The sequence below is a fragment of the Zeus faber genome (genome assembly GCF_960531495.2).
Source record: "Zeus faber genome assembly, chromosome: 2".
NCBI classification, from domain to species: Eukaryota; Metazoa; Chordata; class Actinopteri; order Zeiformes; family Zeidae; genus Zeus; species Zeus faber.
The window spans coordinates 50,889,437-50,907,556 of NC_137189.1; the positions used below are offsets into that span (position 1 = coordinate 50,889,437).

General features: G+C 44.2%; 1 protein-coding gene across 4 annotated transcripts in view; it reads left to right on the forward strand.

Moving 5' to 3' along the window:
* The window catches only part of cd2ap (CD2-associated protein), a 76,701-nt gene that overhangs the window by 48,610 nt on the left and 9,971 nt on the right, over positions 1 to 18,120 (forward strand). For all 4 annotated transcript variants that reach the window (XM_079996543.1, XM_079996544.1, XM_079996546.1 and 1 more), the window contains 6 exons: positions 3,360 to 3,396; positions 4,983 to 5,036; positions 12,134 to 12,269; positions 12,721 to 12,830; positions 13,634 to 13,749; positions 15,072 to 15,155. In XM_079996543.1, the coding sequence (XP_079852669.1) occupies positions 3,360 to 3,396; positions 4,983 to 5,036; positions 12,134 to 12,269; positions 12,721 to 12,830; positions 13,634 to 13,749; positions 15,072 to 15,155 (537 nt within the window). The remainder of the gene's footprint in view (positions 1 to 3,359; positions 3,397 to 4,982; positions 5,037 to 12,133; positions 12,270 to 12,720; positions 12,831 to 13,633; positions 13,750 to 15,071; positions 15,156 to 18,120) is intronic.

Consider the following 18,120-nt stretch of genomic DNA (forward strand, 5'->3'; position numbering starts at 1 on the left):
CACAAGATGCTGCCCTGTGCTCATTATGGGATGGACATGCTCAGCAACAACACTCTGGTACGCTGTGGCCTTAAAACCATGCTCATCTGGTACTAAGGGGCCCAAAGTATGGCAAGAAAATATCCCCCACACCATTACACCACCACCTCCACCAGCCTGAACCCTTGATACAAGGCAGGATGGATCCATGCTTTCATGTTGTTTACGCCAAATTGTGACCCAACCATCTGAAGGTGGCAGCTGAAATGGAGACTCATCAGACCAGGCAACGTGTTTACAATCTTCTATTCCTCCATTGTTGGTGCCTGTGCCAGTTGTAGCCTGAGTTTCCTGTTGTGAGCTGACAGGAGCGACACCCGGTGTGGTCTTCTGCTGCTGTAGCCCATCTGCTTCAAGGTTCCACGTGTTGTGCCTTCAGAGATGCTATTCTGCAAACCTTGGTTGTAACCGGTGGGTATTTCAGTGACTGTTTCCTTTCTATCGTCTGAAACCAGTCTGCCCGTTCTCCTCCAACCTCTGACCTCACCAAGGCATTTTCAACTGCCGCTCACTGGATATTTTCTCTTTTTGGGACCGTTCTCTGGAAACCCCAGAGATGGTTGTGCATAAAAGTCCCAGTAGGTCAGCAGTTTCTGAAATACTCAGACCAGCCCGTCTGGCACCAACAACCATGCCATGTTCAAAGTCACTTTAATCCCCTTTCTTCCCCGTTCTGATGCTGGGTTTAAACTTCAGCAAGTCATCCTCACCATGTCTACATGCCTCCATGCAATGAGCTGCTGCCATGTGATTGGCTGACGAGCTATTTGTGTTAACAAGCAATTGAACAGGTGTACCTAATAAAGTGGCCGGTGAGTGTATATCCACACACTCACAGCAGATAGTATCTTATCTGGCCTGTGATGTGGGCGATCATCTGCGTGATGCTGTGCACAGCAGAGCTTGTTGTTGACTTCCTGCTCAGATCTGATGATGGAAGTACTCTGCTCCTGCTGCTTTATCACAATAATGCCACGGGCACGCTACACGACCTTCAAAGTGGTCAGATGGTTGTACTGTTCACACTACACAACTCTCTGTCTTGTGATGGGGAATCTTACAGTTTGGTGGTTTTCACACTATGTGACTGATTAGTCACAGGGTTTCACACACCACAGCATCTTCTACCAGGAGGAATCCCCGACCGGCCTGTTGGGTCCAAACTACGTTTTGTCACGAAAAACCATGCCCACGATTCCTGAGAATGAAAGTAGTGTAGTGTGAACAGTACAGTGATCTGAAGACTTTGAAAGTGGTGTCGTGTGCCCCTTGGCCTAACATGCTTGATATCGCACCGGCGTCGGTGAGTGCTCGGTGCTCGGATCACGTCGTGAGCAGTTCACACCACACGCTCTTCACTTACGGGACTGTGCTATGATTTTCCTCAAATCTGGGGTTTTTCTCGGCGATCTCCAAAAACCTGTCACGGAAAATCAGCCCGGAATCACGTATTCTGAACTCTGCATTAGTCCCACAGCCGGGAATCACACCAGCTCCTTTGGGTCCCGTATGCTTACACAAATGACAGTTTAGTCCGTCTGAAACCACCTGTAGACATCAAATAGTCTGAAATGCACCAGCATGACGTTGTATATCTGGTGAAATATCCCAGTCGGTAGTCAAAACACTGCACACTACACTGCAAGTGTATGCCACAATGCATTGCGAGGTCAAGAGGCCTGTAATGCACTCAAAGCCAGTGGATCAGCTGAGTGAGATTGTTCTTCTTACTCAGATTGTTCTTCTTACTCACATACTAAAGAACTGGACCATAGTGTGACCTCGTGGGTGTTGTTTTGGGGCATCCTGTGGTGTTATTGTTGATCTGGGGACCAGACGGAAACAAGCACCACTCTGTTCACCTTGATGTTCAAGACCTTGCAGTGAAACGGAAACGTTTTCTTAGCAACAGAGGATTTAGGTAAGAAAAAGGACTGGAAGGTATTGGGGAATTTTTGATAGGTCAATATCGATTATTTATTTTGGGGACGACCTTCAGTGCTTTTATTAAATACTTTCTTGCTAGATAAATTGTAGAACCAATCATTAGTGATGTGGATATTATGACCATTGGCTAAAAGAAAGTTAAGAAAACTGCATTACTTTACGGGAATACTCCTTACAGACAGTATTTAACTATATCAACTTGTTACCAGAACCAGAATCCCAGACGATATTGAGATCTGATATATTACTGATATATTGCGTCGCCTTTGAGAAAGAAACCGGTTCTGTAACCAGATTGAACCTGGACTCTGCTGCCTCTACTGGACACACCTCCATTGAAGGCACGAGGAAGCGATCACTTTTGAATTAAACACTGTTTTGGACAAAAGCCCCGCCCAGCTCGTCCCTCTGATCTTCTGCACATCCTGACCTTTATCATCATTGCCTGAATTTTATGTTTCAATGTCCAATAATCAAAAAAAAAAACATGTACAATTTACATTCATCTGGTAGATTTGTGTTACTACACTTATAAGCTTATACTATGATAGTGGTATAAAATATGTGCACCCCCACCCAGGCACTACGTACACTAATTCACCTTTTCTAGTTCTGGGGAGTTTCTCTTAATGATGATCGTCCAGGAAATCCAAAGAATCTAGAATATCAGAACAAAACTCCAATCTGGCCAAATCAGTCTACGTTTTAGGGAGTTCCCAGTTTGTACGTCATGTTGGATGTGCATCAAGGAGGTAAAATGTCAAACACTGATCCATTCAAATCCATTAATACAATGAAGCAGAACCCAGTTGAGGGTCAAGGCTTCCACAACTTTGCTTTCACTCGTCGCTACGTTCTCTTCCGCTCCCCGTCCTTTAAATGACTTGCTGTTGGTGAGAATCTGTTTGTCAACGGTTGCCTTGGCAATGCTGATGTCTTTTGTGATGTCATTTCCTCAGAAAGATGAAAGACTTTTAGGGAAGCAGGAGATGAAACAGCCGGAGGGACTCATTCCAAGGGAAACATTTAAAGTATTTAATTGGTTTGATAATCCTACATTTATTGTCCAGCGGTTTGGAGTCTTTGTGCCTTTCCAACAACCTAGTTTTGGGTTTTCTTCTTCTACCGATTTAATAGTGTCCTCACCTTTGTTGATCTGGGTCAAGCTCGTGTTGTACTAAATATGCAACCATATCAAGCCTCTCCGAGACTGCCTTGTGGGAAGTGTTAGAATTATGAGCCATTGTCCTGAAACGTCAACCTGACCTAATCTCTCTCTCTCTCTCTCTCTCTCTCTCTCTCTCTCTCTCTCTCTGTCTGTCCCTCTCCCTCTCTCTCTCATCACGATCTCACCTGCTCTTCCCATCCCTCAGAGACCGAAGAAGCCTCCGCCTCCATCTAAAAGTCTGGGTAAGCGTTTCACATCAGCCTCCTTCGGCGAAGCGTCTCTTTAAAACGCCCAGAAACCCCAGAGCAGCCCGAGCCGGATCCACACCCAAAGAAGCTCAGCTCTGTGAACCCTGATCTGAGCTGGGAAGCCCCAGGGCTCCCGGACCATGTCGGACTCGTTGTCGGGGCCTTTTCTCAAACCTAGTCTTACAAAGTTGTCCTAGCGACATCTCAGACCTTGAAACCATTCCTATCGTCCTTCCCAGAGCGTAGCTAATTGCTTCAGACTAGAGCCCCTTTCACACATGCAGTCTATCACTAAAATCTTCCAGAACTGTTCCCTCATGGGGTCATGTGTGAATGGGAGCAGGGATCGATATTCCGGGAAATCTGTCCCAACAATTTCCCACCTCGAGACCTAGCAAGATTTCGGGTAAAATACCGGGATGGCTGTGTTACGGCTGTGTGGTGAAAGAAAGCAGTAACATTGCCAGAACAAGCACATAAAGTAGGGGTGGAGCTGAATCTGGTATCACCCGGCAAAGCGAAAAATTGTGCTTTTCTACCAATACTTATTTTGTATTTGTTATTCAGATTCATTCCAATGGCGAGTCTGAACCGCGACCCTCGGCTGCAAAGACGAGAAACTGAAGCACGTCCAGTCTCTATGGAGACGAGTTGTTTTTTTCTTAAATGTAAATGTCATTATATTTCTTCTTGAAAAAGCCGACACTAGATGTGTCTTCTACGGTTAGGGGTCTGGTGGGGGGGCATCGGGCACAAGCGCTTGGCCCAGCCCACCGGCTGCACCACCTGCCGCCTGCACCACCTGCCGCCTGCACTGCCCGGCGGCGAAGCGGAGATGGAGGGAGTGGACTGGGAGAGGTGGAACGGGGCAGAGGGTGTAGGGCCGGTTGAAAATGATCACAGCAGACGGATTCCTGTTTGGACTTCCTGTCTGCTCTATTGCATATTGATGTCCTGTAGCTCTATCGGTGTAGATGTAACTGTTTCTGATCGGGTCGGTTTGAAACTGTTACGATGTTTTCAAACCAGGAAGCTGTGTTTGTGTGCAGCGCGTCCAGTCCCCCTGATTCCCTGCAGATTTAATTCCAGTTTTTTATTCTGCTGGAGAACAGTTTGGTTGTTTTTGGTGTTTTCAAGGCTCCCTGCATGGCAGCCCAAAAAGGGGAATGAATAGAAACGATAGAATAGAGATGGAGAGCTCAACAGAGTGGTGTTGTTTTTACAAATGACCAACTGCTTGACCTCCAAACGGAGAGCAGCACCAACATTCAGCCACAACACTACTGTACGTCTGTCTGCAGCACGCTGCAAAGACTCTGCACTGCGCACTTCCTGTCTGCACAGGAAGTCTTGCAAAAGTGAGGCACCACATCCTCCTCCGTGTGTGTGTGTGTGTGTGTGTGTGTGTGTGTGTGTGTGTGTGTGCGTGTGCGCACGCGCGCTCTGGAGATGATTGCAAATTCAAGCACAGAAATTTTGTGTTGGTGTGTCGCAGCGTCTCAGCCTCAGCTCCTTCAGCTCGCTTAGATTCAGGGTTTGCCGCGTCCTGGACTCACTGTGGACCATGTTTCGCTCCTCAGCCCTCAAACCGGACGTTCTCAATGCCGACAGGAAGCCCAGGTCCGAGGACAGAGGTAGGAACCTGTCTCACACCCCTCTTGTTTCTGTCTACCTGGTGGGTATAGGACCAGGAAAGACTCCTTTAGCTGTAGTCTTTCTAGTCCATCTGCATGTCCTCAGACGTCTTGATTTCAACATGATTTTATGTATCCATAGACCTTATTTAGTCAAAGTGAATCATGTTCAAGTTCCTGGCATTCTAAAACCCTAAACCTACCAATGAACCCAATACTTACCTTCATGTATATGTATGAAGGTAATATACAGTGTATATATATATATATATATATATATATATATATATATATATATATATAAATTACCTGCAGTACTTTATTGAACAAGAAAGATGATTTGTTCAAACGCAGTCTTAAATTTTGTCAAATCTGCATCAAGTTCTCTCCGCCCGTCTTTTGTTTCCTCCAAATCCAAACATCCCATAACCCATCGTTGACTCAAATCAGTGGAAACAGCGAGCGGCTGTGGTGACTTGACATAACGTTATCATGAGGGTGTGTGTGTGTGTGTGTGTGTGTGTGTGTGTGTGTGTGTGTGTGTGTGTGTGTGTGTGTGTGTGTGTGTGTGTGTGTGTGTGTGTGTGTGTGTGTGTGTGTGTGTGTGTGTGTGTGCGTGCGTGCGTGCGTGCGTGCGTGCGTGCGTGCGTGCGTGCGTGCGTGCGTGCGTGCGTGCGTGCGTCAGCATCTCTGACCTACTTCATTGTGTATCAGCGTGGTTCTGTGTGACTCACAGGCAGCACGGTGTCATCACACCTCTGTACACTCGTGGCACTGTTTTGGAAAAGAGTGCACAACGTTTTCTTGAAAGCAGGAAAACCTGCGCTCGTCGTCCAACTTCCACATCTGGCAAAACAAAAGTCTGTTTATATTTTCCTCTAGTCACTGAGCCACAGAGCAGGAAAGACAGAAATGAAGGGTTAAAATGTTGCTTTTCGAATGGAGAAGCGCTGCTGCTTTTAATGTTTAGGAGCAGGGTTGCCAGATGCCAAAAACCAAATCATCCTACAAGGACTCCAGAATGATCGTATTTCAGGGCTAGTTATTGTACTTTCAAATCCAGACTGCAGCGCAAACAGAACTATGAATGTGCCGAGGACCCTTCAACCATGTGATTGAAACCCCTGTAGAATTATTGATCGTACATCGTACAAAGAGCTAAATTATCGTACAATACGATAATTATCGTACAACCGGCAACACAGTGTAGAAGAGAGAGCTCAACATGTCAACCTGTCTTTACACTTCTAAACATTAATACCTTTCCCCACCTTGTCATCGTTTCTGTTTTTAGAAAGCAAGTTGAAGCTTCTATAGTTAATAGTAACACTCAGTTATCTTGATATACAGGAGAATAAATCTGGTGCCGTTGGCAGCTCCCATCTACTCCCCTGAGGAGCATCAATAAAATACTGTCTTACATTTTTCTTCCAGATAGGCGCGCCTTTTTCTCAACCCCCCCACAACACATTACAATAGAAAGCATTTTTTTTTTAAATAATACAGAATAAAGTCATTTTAACCCTGTGGAGCCCAAAAATAGATAAAACGAATGTCCTGACGATCTAAGTTGAGACTTTGCTGTTTTCCACTGATACTGTTGTGGTGAAATCACAAGTCACGCCAGCAGATGAACTTGAACTTGATGCAGATGAATCCTGCTGACAGAGCTTTGAGGCTTTCTGCCGAGCATCCTAAAAGGACCACATACATCCCAGCGTCACACGACAGTGCTGAACATTCACACTCGTCTATGCTCCGCCTCCGTTCTCCATCGACCAATCAGTGATAAGCAACATCCAGGCAGACGGATGTGCTGTGGTGGCACTGCGGTCGCACCTTTGATTTGAGCGACATGTACACGACACCCTCCGCCCCCCCGCTGCAGAGGTGGCGCTGATGCTGCTGACACCCTGCTGTGCGGCGTGGAGGCCTCCGTGCATCTGTGTGTTGTTTGAGGCTCTTCCAAAGATTTTTGACATTGGAGGTACATTTTAGCATGTAGTATGACAGGACCGTTTCTTTAGTTGTTTGTGTGGTTTATTTTTTAACTGTTTCAAAGTGATTAACATTAAGATTTACTACTTGAATTGATTTAATTGAAAGGGGAACATGTGTGAAAATGAGGACGTACAGAGCAGGCGTTTATAGTTGATTACCTCATTTAAATTAACTCATACATTGTCTCAAATTAGGTAGAAAACAAACAGTAAAATAAAAGTAAAGCCAAGTTAAAGAAAAAAATATACAACAGTTTCACTATTTCACTATATGTAGTTTGCATGATGGTGGTAGTGGTGAATTATTTGAGGGTGAGTGTACAGGTCTGGTCAGTGATACAGCTGTAAGTGAGATGTTATTATACATTAGATTGTATGAGTTAGATTTATAGTAGATTGGAAAATATCATTAAAGATTAAATGGGATTGGATAACAGAGAGGTACCGGTTTCATCCCCGATTGGAAATAGATGTGAAGCACATACAAATTAGACAGGATACGAAAGACCTCCAAATTAACACAAAATAGAATATAAAAAAAATATGATTCTCCACGTGTGCCAGTCGGTCAGTTGTATATCCAGGTTATAGATCAGTTTAATAATATTGTGCACAGATGCACACGTTGCCGTTGGCGTGACCCTGGTCAGATTGCTGTCACTCAGATCCAACCTTTCCACCCTCCCTTGCTACTGCGCCAATTCCCCAATGGGAGGGTCAAGCCTTTGTGTAGAAAGCAGAGAACAAAGTGATTTTTCTCCACATCTCGCCAGAATTTGGACGTGGTTCTACCTTCTCTGAGGAGCACCAATGAAACTGTGATTCCAAAAGAGATGTGGTGTTAAATGAACATTTCATGAGGAACAAATGATGACTGTGTCAGCTCCATTTAAGTCAAGTCCAGTTCATTCTGGAGTGGAGGTTCCCCAGTCTGAACCTCCACCCAGTCCAGGAAGAGCTCCCAGATAAAGCGGTTGGGGTTTGAGACGGGTCCAGGACGGCCAGGCTGCAGTGGTGCTGCCCATGTCTAGCGCTGTTTGTCAATATCGTTGTTTGTCAGTACCTTGTGTTACTGGACCGAGTTTTGTTCCAAAGTATATGTAGTAGGATATATAGTATAAGTATATGAAGCCACCAACATGGATGTGAGAACTCACTCCCACCAGAATATCCAGGATAAATCTGCGAGTGCCGTGGCCTAGTTGATTTCCCCAGGTATAGCAGCATTCATTTTGTGAAAAACCAAGAACATTTTAGATCGATAGATAACCTTTATTTAATCAGGGTTAGACCAAGTGAGAGCAAAACTCTCATTCATAATGGTGCCCTGCAAATACATTATTAAAATCAAAATAAGTTCTCCAATGGAAGGTCAAAAATAATGCAAAATCAACATTCTTGTACAAAGCAGAAATACAAGACACATGACCTACAAAATACCAAAAGAAACAAATGAAAAGACAATAAAACAAGTGCATTACACAGGGACAAGCAGACACATTAATAAAAACAGGTGCCTTCATTATATAAAAGGTTGTTCAACAGAAGTTTAAAACATTCAAGGGTTAAAATTTGTCTACCTTCCACGTATAAGGAGCATAATAGGAGAATGTGTTTTTCCCCTGTTCCATATTCATATAAGAGCTATCTAGTGGGCACGGTGGCACAGTGCATTGCCACTGGTTATCTCCCGCCTGAGGGTCCTTTCTGCGTGGAGTTTGCATGTTCTCACTGTGCACATATGGGGTTTCCTCCATATGACATCGTAGGAACTCCAACCAAAATCATGCAGAACATTGCGGTCTGACTAACGATGGACACTTGTAACTGGTCCCGGGCGTGGCTGTACGCTGCCCACTGCTCCTGTCTGCCCCCTGGGGGAAGGACCAGCCAGGATGGGTCAACAGCAGAGAACTTATTTCAGGAACCTGATGAAGTGTGTGTGTGTGTGTGTGTGTGTGTGTGTGTGTGTGTGTGTGTGTGTGTGTGTGTGTGTGTGTGTGTGTGTGTGTGTGTGTGTGTGTGTGTGTGTGTGTGTGTGTGTGTCGCCGTCACTGCAGGAGGGCTTGTGTTTTGGTGTGTGTGCCGTGTGACGAAGTAAAGATTCTTCTTCTAAGTTAATGCATTATTGTGAACAAGTAGGGTATCCCTTAACAGTGATTAATAATATTATTAATAAATACTATTGTAGCTTATTAAGAATGGCCTTGGAAATAAACGGACAATGTTGTTCCAACTAGAGATGCAAACGGTGCATCTCTAGTTGGTAAACATGTTCGGTAACTTTACCAGGTGATGCATTTCAAGGTGTATATCCCAATGAGTTAATTTGTTTACTGTAGGTTAGCCTTAGTAGCTTGAATACAATGTGATTAGCCTTGTTAAGAGATGCAACGGTGTGAATAACTGATGGAGTAATTTAGCTGTGGTAACTCCAATGACACGGAGACTCCCAGTTACACTATTGTGTAACTGGGAGTATGTATGGGAGTATGTATGGGAGTATGTATGAGTATGTATGTATGGGGGCGGTAGCTCAGGAGGTAGAGCTGGTCGTCTAGTAATGTAAAGGTTGCTGGTTGGATCCCAGGCTCCTCCTGCTAGCATGCTGTAGTGTCCTTGAGCAAGACACTTAACCCCTAATTGCTCCTGATGGCTGCGTCCGTCGGTGTTTGAATAATTGTAAGTCGCTTTGGATAAAAGCGTCTGATCAATGACTAAATGTAAATGTAATTGTGGACCCAAAATATTTTCCTAAAGCTAGCAATTCAAATGATTTGTGTTCGTTATTGGCAGAGATACAGAGCATAACACAGAGACAGCAAAGTTTCTCACAAAATAGCAACCCCTCCAACCCTTGTGGTTCAGTCCACCCTATATACTGTATATTGTAACCTAAAGTGCAGTGGCTCAATATCTCCAATCACAATCACAGAGGGAGGTCGAGGCAAGGGGCAGAGACCGAAGGGTGCGAGAGGACCGGCCGGCCTCAGCGCCGGGGGGGCGGGTGGGTGGTCCTAAAATAAGTGAGTCCCTTCCTGAGTTCCTCCTGCAAGCGTTAGATGTCAGATGTCACCTCTACAAGCTGGTTGAGTGGAGGTGAGATTACACAGAAAAAACATGTTGTGGCTCTGATGTCGCCTTGAACTGCGTTGTTGTTTTCAAGCTGCGCCCATACTCCAGATGTAATGTAATGTCACAAACACAAATCACATGAAATGATCACTGACAAATTTGCTGTATACTGCATAGTCACAACCCTCAACTGTAGTTTGCGTATAGACTAGATAACAGCGCTGGGCTTTGCCGCCGTACTTCCTGCTGCACCCGACCTTGTGGTGAGCGAAAAGAAGAATACTGACCATGTGTCGGCAGCTTTATTTCAGTTCAGGAGGTTTTAAATCCAAGAAAAGCAGTGAAGTGATTTGATCTTATCAGCTGCTTGCTCCCATCAGTGGCAGAGCAGTGCAGGGTTGTTTCATTAAAGCAACAGACAGCCCATTCGTAAACAAAGGACTTTAAGACCCTAACCCTAACCTCTTTGCACAGTTAGTCTCAAAGAGCTTTACTGTCCCATGAGGCCTAACACCCCTAAACCCTAAAGTTGGCACTGCCAACACATCACATTGTCATTGATCAAACTCTTTTCCTTAAAACCAGGGACAAGAAATACAGTCTGTTAGTGCTACCAAACCACTGTACCTCAGAGCCTAAACTATCACTAGCAATAAGTAGCATGAGTAGAGTGACACATTTTTTTAAAGGAGAGTAAAGAAAGTAAAGTGGGAAAGCTGATTCTTATGAGGTAGATCGGTCAGTGGGGGTCCTGGTGCAGTCTGAAGAGACTGGTCTTCAGTCTGCGACAAAAGATGGGAATCGATAGAGCCCTTGTGACGCTAAGGGGAGCCAGGCAAGGGAAGAGTCGTGTCTGAGTCCACTTAGCAATGTAGGAGTCAGGTGGCCTGCATACTCAAAGAATTTGAAAAAAGAACCCCCTGGGAGCTCTGGCAGTATGCTCACTATGAGGTTTAAAGTGAAATTGTCCACTTCTTATATTAGATGTTCTGTTTCTCCATCAGAATTCTGACACCTTTAGACGTCAGACGGTGAAGGGAAACTCTTTTCCCCGACTTTGTTCTACACCAGCTTAAATCGTGGACCAGCACAGTTTACTGGCTGATGCCTTCTCTCCGCTAAGTCGGTGTATAGGGTGTCCTTTTAGAGTCTGTAGAAAAGTTGTTTGAGTGCTGAGCACTCAAACGAAATGAAATGAAATGACAGCAGGACCCGCAACTCCTCTTACAGGTCAGCGCTAATGGGTAGTGACAGCAGCCTTTAAGAAGCAGCAAAGCAACCCGCGGGCCACCTCTGCAGGCCCTTCCTGTCTGCTCTGGCTCACAGGTTGAATGAAGCAGAGGAGGAGGGTGCAAAGTTGTCTCGCACATTACTTAGACATGAGAACACAGAAATTGGATGTGAGGTGCTTCCTTCCTTCACATGGTATCCTCCTAGCAGTCTTAACCCTTTCCTGGAGTCCAACAACTAGGATAAACTGATGAACAGACATGGGTTTTTGCAAAGCTGTGGCTTTAATACAACACAGACAGTTCATTCTGTTATATAATTATAGAATCTAGACTCGCGATTGTGGCGCCGCTTGCGCGAGTTGATTATGCACATTTAGGTATTTTTAGTATTTTTAGAGCTTATTGTGCGTAATCACCAGGTGTCATGACATGTCACTGCATATATGTGTGAACGTATGTATATGTATGTGACAAATAACCTCTTGAACTTGATGGAACATATTTAATTCACTTAAGTGCAGAAGAACGTCCCAGAGAGAGAGACTTGAAAAAATGAGCCTTATTCCGAAAGAGATGAATTGGGTATCACTTTGAATGAGTTGAGTCTCGTTCCGACAGAGACGAGTCTCGTTCCGAGAGAGTCGAGTCTTATCCTGAAAGCCTTCTACGTAGTTGTCTCTTGCCTTGCCTCACCTGGCAAATCCTGCGCTGTACTGTGCATCTGATAAAGAAAACACTTTGACTTAGAAAGAGATGAGTCTCGTCACCGCCTCATCTCTCTGTCCTCCAGTTGACAAACCGTCCAAGCCCGCAGCCCCGGTGGTCCCTCCCAAGAAGCCCGTCCCCCCGCCGGGTAAAGGCCGGCCTGCGGTCCTTCCACCAAAGAGGCCTGACAAGCCCGCCGCCCCCTCACCAGGACTCACCAAGTAAGACCTGCTTCCCCTTCAATGTCGGCACTTTGGTGATTATCACGCGCTGATTTAGAAAAACACTCACAATGTGAGTTTGCAAATGTACGACTGCGTCCTGAGGCTAGAAAGCAGCTTCTAAAGCTCTTGGGGTTTGGACTCGGTGATGATCATTATAATGGAACATGTGTTGGGGGCGGTCCTCCAAAATTCCAAGCGAAGATCACTGGGGGAAAGTAATCGATGGAGTCGATCGCCGATGATGGAGTCGATGGCCGATAGACGATTTTATGGTGAATGGTCGTGGGAGGTGCTAACCCTCTGCCTCCACCCCTAAGCCTCTGTCTGTGCTGCTCTCGGTGTCGCACCCACTGGTGGATGGGATGTTTCTTCCGGTTCTGTTTGTGTGGTAGCCCTGAACTCCTCAGCTCCCGTTCTTCCGTCTGTTCACGTCCTTCCTCTCCTGCAGACATAACGGAGAGCTGCCTTCCACCAGACCAAAGACGGACTTTGAGCCCTCGATACCCACAAAACTCAAAACCCTGTCAGGAGACTGGGCGGAGAAGACGCCAGATGTGGGTGAGTCAACGTCCCAGACTGGAAAGCTGCTTGAACATCTCACCAGCGGTGCAGAGAACGTGCGACGTCGTCCGTTGGTGCCCTCCCAGGGAGCTGGCTTTACTTCCCACGCCGGAGACTTTCAAAAGATCATGCACAGACTTTTCCGTTCCGTCGTGTCTTCACTGTTTTTTTTTTCCCCCCCAAGTGACAACGGTAATCCAAGCTGCCACGCCCACTCACCATCAAATACAATCAGGTTGCAGTGAATCTTTGAAGTGTGCTCTCCACCTGAAGGGGGTTAAATGAAGAGGGGGGGGGGTTAAAAAGGGGGCATGGTTCATTTTTCCTGACAGAGCAGGAGGGATCCGGTGCATGTAAAAGATGGACGGAGCTAGGTGATGGGGAAAGAGCGACTAATTCGCAGGTCCAAGCAGGAAGTGTGTTTGGCTGGAGGCCGGTGAAGCACAGCCGCCATTTTGTTTCATAGCACTCTTCATTTACTTTTTCATTTTTATTCTGTTATCTGTATATGCTATATTTAATATATATATTTTACATATTTGTATACAGACATATTGCTTCATTTTAGGTTTATTGTATATTGCCAAACGTGTTATTACTTTATTGTTGGTTATTGTGTTTTTGTTCGTTTTGTTCGGCTGTAATACCGTCTGTCTTTCTCCTTCATTCCTTCTCTCCCTCTCACACAGCATCGGTGCCATCTTTATAATCTTCTCTCTGGGCGTCACTTTGACTTCATTCAATTCATTCAGCTTCATGAGAATGATGCTGTGTTTGTTTTGTTTGTTTTCTCTCTTTAGATCTGATGAGTTTTGATGACTTGTCCTCCACCTCCGAGCGACTCGCTCATCTCACCGCCAACAGACCAAAGATGCCCGGCAGGAGGCTTCCGGCCCAGTTCGGAGGAGGAAGCTCTGTACGTGCGCACACACACACACACACACACACTCACACACACACACACACACACACACACACACACTCACTCACTCACTCACTCACTCACTCACTCACTCACTCACTCAGGCCACACCATCTACTCTCCTGTCCCTGTTTTCCCAGACCACCTCCAATACCCTGTGCTGTGCATTCGTACATTCTTTATATTTGTATATATTTGACTATTTCTGTTTTGTTCTTGTCTATTTGTGTCTATTTGGCAATTTTCATTTTATTTTTACTTTACTTTTTATTATTTACTATATGTTATTAATATGGGTTCAGCCCACACGGTTGAAGTCTTGATTGAACCGCGCTGTCACAAAGACTTGGTGGTTGAAGTTGATCTTTATTTTTAATGGTTATATAACAAGGATCTTGTGGTTTCAATTGAATCCAAATGGATCCACACACAGAGCAGATATTTGTTAAAAACCGAAGAATTTTGACCTAAAATATTCAGTTGTCTTGGTAAACTGTAACGTCACACTTCTCGTTCTAAAATGAATAAGACGATATTATCAGTAAGGTGCTTTATGACGTCATCATATTATTTACTATAAATTATTTTTACAGTAAGATGCTTTGACATCATATTATTTACTATAAATGATATTTACAGTAAGATGCTTAATGATGTCATCATATTATTTACTATAAATTATATTTACAGTAATACGCTTTATGACATCATATTATTTACTATAAATGTACAGATTTTGGGCTCCCCCCGACGACAGATCGGGGGAGCCCATGCTGCGTTCAAATAAACTCGAAAATCGTGTTGCGTTTTAGAGAATCCGGGAAACTGTAAAATGCACCCAGCACGACTAAACCGGACCCTGTGTATTGCAGCCTGCAGTTATACTGTAGTTATTGTTATTGTTATTATTATTATTATTTTATATCAGACTGTTTTTCAGCTTTTTCTAAATTTGAATGGTCTGTAGAAATGCACCAATCCTCACTATGACAAATTCCTCGTACATGTAGATGCACCTTGAGGATTATGATTGTTTCCTTCCTTCATTTTCAAGTTGTTCTTTCACAAATTAGGCGCCGGATGCTTTGGGAAATAATCACAATCTGTTTATTGGACAAGTACAGTACATGTTAGTTTATCAGGAATTTGACAATTATTACACAGAATTATGAACAGAATTAAACACTTAAACGCATAAGAAACAAGATAATGCAAATGAAATAATGAATCGAATATTTAGAAAATGATAGAAATGTGAAATAAGAAGTGCTTTTAATGAACCTTGACAATGAAATATTACCTTTCCGCTCCTGCAGCCGAACAAGGATGTGAATGTGGAGAAATCGTTCAAAATGGACGAGGAGGACGGAGCCAAACCCAAACCCATAGAAACCAGGAAGGTAAGTATTACAATTTTTATCAATATCCTGTTATTTACTCCACAAACACACACCCAACACCAGGAGCTGAATGTCTTAACATAACACTGTAGTCACAGGTTTTCACACAGAAACTTGGATTTGTGTCTTGAATTCATGCTGAGGTTTAGCTGAGCGGGGATCTGCTGTATTTTCTCAATCAATCAATCTGATGATTATTTTATTGATCTGTGGGATTATCATTATCTTAAGGTTAAAAATGATTCTAAATCTTCATGAGGAGTTTTCTGAAATTAGTAAAACATACACGATTCATCACTCAATAGATGATTGATTTGGAGAAAACATTTGGTCATTTTATCCATTTAGTTCTATTGAACAGTGTTGAGATGAAGTAATTGATCAGATCAGCGCTTGGTATTGGTCCAATGATCGATCAGCTGCGAAACTCATCAGAAGTCAATGAGGTTCTGTTGATCAGCTTTCAGGCTCTGGAACTGTCTGAAGTAATAACGTAATAATAATAATAAATATAGCTGCAGGCAGCAATACACAGGGTCCGCTTCAGTTGTGTTAGGTTTGACATTTATGGTTATAAGACGTTTCCAAGATTATTATTAGGTCACCTAATCTTCGCTCTATGGGGACGTTGAGGGAGCGGACCGAGGGAGTCCCTCTGACCGTGTCAGAGCAGACGTCACAGAAAATGGTCGATTCTTTCTGTAATCCTTCTCCTTTGCGGGGATGGGGGCCGCCCCCGGCTTGGCCTGGGGGGAGGGCGAGGTCCGGTCCAAATTGGCATCAGATGAAGACCGTCCGCATTATCCCCGGTGCACACTGCCAGCCGGAGAGCGGAGGAAGCACCGGCGCTCCTGCTGTACGATTGGCTGTTGGTGTCACATGGTTGTTTCTCTGCTCTGTACGATTGGCTGTTGGTGTCACATGCTTTGTAAAACATAGCATGAGTTACAGTTTTCCAAGTTTCCTTTAAATGCAGCACCGGCTGAAGTTGATAGTCTAGGTGTCTCACTCGCAAGTGGCTGGAGGGGAATGACTTCCGAGAGACTTGTACGACCTCGGATGATGATGTCACAAAGCGGCCTGCTCCTAAACTAATGAAGTTACGGCAGTTTTTCACAGATTTGTGCTCCAAATGTAGATCGATGTTGGTTGCCGTGTTTCAGATACTTTTTCCCCGAAAACCAAGATTAAAAACAAAAAAAGGCAGAGCAATATGAACAAGGGACTAGACCCCCAATAACAAATAAAGCTGCAGCAGCAGTGCACAGACTCAGCTTAGTGGGTGTGACCAAACCACGTGCAAGCCCCATTCGCATTACTGAAGGATTTATTGAGGTTAATCTTATAACTACAATTCAAGATGACATTTAACCAAATGAATTGTCTGTAATGGAATACACACCTGTGTTACCATGGTAACATACTGTCTGCAGTCCTGTCTGCAGTCTTCCTCAGTCTTGTTTGGTCAGGAGGAGCCTCACTCGTAGGCTCTCTCGCCCCGTCCATTTGCTCTCTTTAAGTTGGGCTCCAACTTTAACTTCACGAGTAGGGTTGCCCCCACATCGTCGACCCAATGCTGGAGGGCGTTGTATTTCATTCAATTTGAACCAAAATAGAGGTTCAGCCTCCTTGCTGCTTGTTCTGGCACATTCAGAATAGGAATGTTCCTAACGACTTATTCCACATTTAAATGGAAGTTTAAACTTAGACTAGTCTAAAAGTCAGAAAAAAAATTTAGCCATTTGCAACTGTGACTCATATTCTTCAATAACCAAATTATATTTGAAATGCCCCGATGGACCCATGGACTGTAAAGACGACGCCCATCCGGGGATGGAAGGCTCAGCGAGTGACAGACTCCGGGCACCGAGAAATGCGTCCGACAAGGGGTGTCTAATATGTCTGAACGATCTGGGAAAATAATTGAATTGCAATTTATTTTTATTTTATTTAAGACCAATATTGGGATTGCGATTTAATATGCAATTCTTTTTAAGTTCCTGCTCTTTTGTATTATTCACGAAACACAAGCAATAAATCATTCTATAGTATGACCAACACAACATTGAATACAACATATCAACTGCTCTTTCCTGTCGGCCAGGCCCACGTGTTATCATGAAATGAGATGAATCGTTGCATGAATTGATGCCTTGTCGGGTCTCACCAGGGGGGCAGCGCAGGGGGTTTAATCAATCGCTCAACCACCTGTAGCGCTAATCACAGGCTTTGCCATTCAAAAATAGCGTTGTGTTAAATTGCCATGTGGGTTTGAATTTGATTAGTCGTTCAGCCCTCGTCCCTAACGAGGGGATGTCAACACTGGGAAAACCATCTTCCATCCACATTTCAGTGCAAACTATGTCAATATGTAATTTAAATGTCATTAACAGATAATAACTGGGCCTAATGAGTTGAACCAATGTAATCTTTGACCGGTGTAATTAACAGGCGGCTTGCTTGGTGCACGCAGCGCTTAGAAAGTAAATTCATATTTTTAAGGCTGGTTATTAGGTTTTGTATTTATCTGTAATGTAGCACAGTGTTAGTTATAACTTTATTTCTCGACCCTGGAACTCAAACCATTTTCTGATGCCCCAAAAATATACAGTATATTTAAATAATTAAATGAATGTCATAAACGTGTGTGACCTCTGAAATGAGTGTTAACTCATGGCTTGAACTGACGACTAAGATAAGGTGTAGTCAGGGACAGGTCTATTCAAGGCTTAACTTAACTCTTAACAGACTAAACTCAACATTGGCTAACTGACATAAACAGAAATGGCACCCAAAAGGAGAGAGCCCTGAGCCAGCGGAGGCGCTGTATCTGTGCACTGCCATCTTGGTGAGGTCCCGATTGCCTGCAACCAATCAGTAGACTGCAGGGCTGTCACCTGACCTGGTCAGCTGCCATGTTGTGCATGCACAGTGATTTTGAAAAAGTTTTTTACCAACTTTTTCC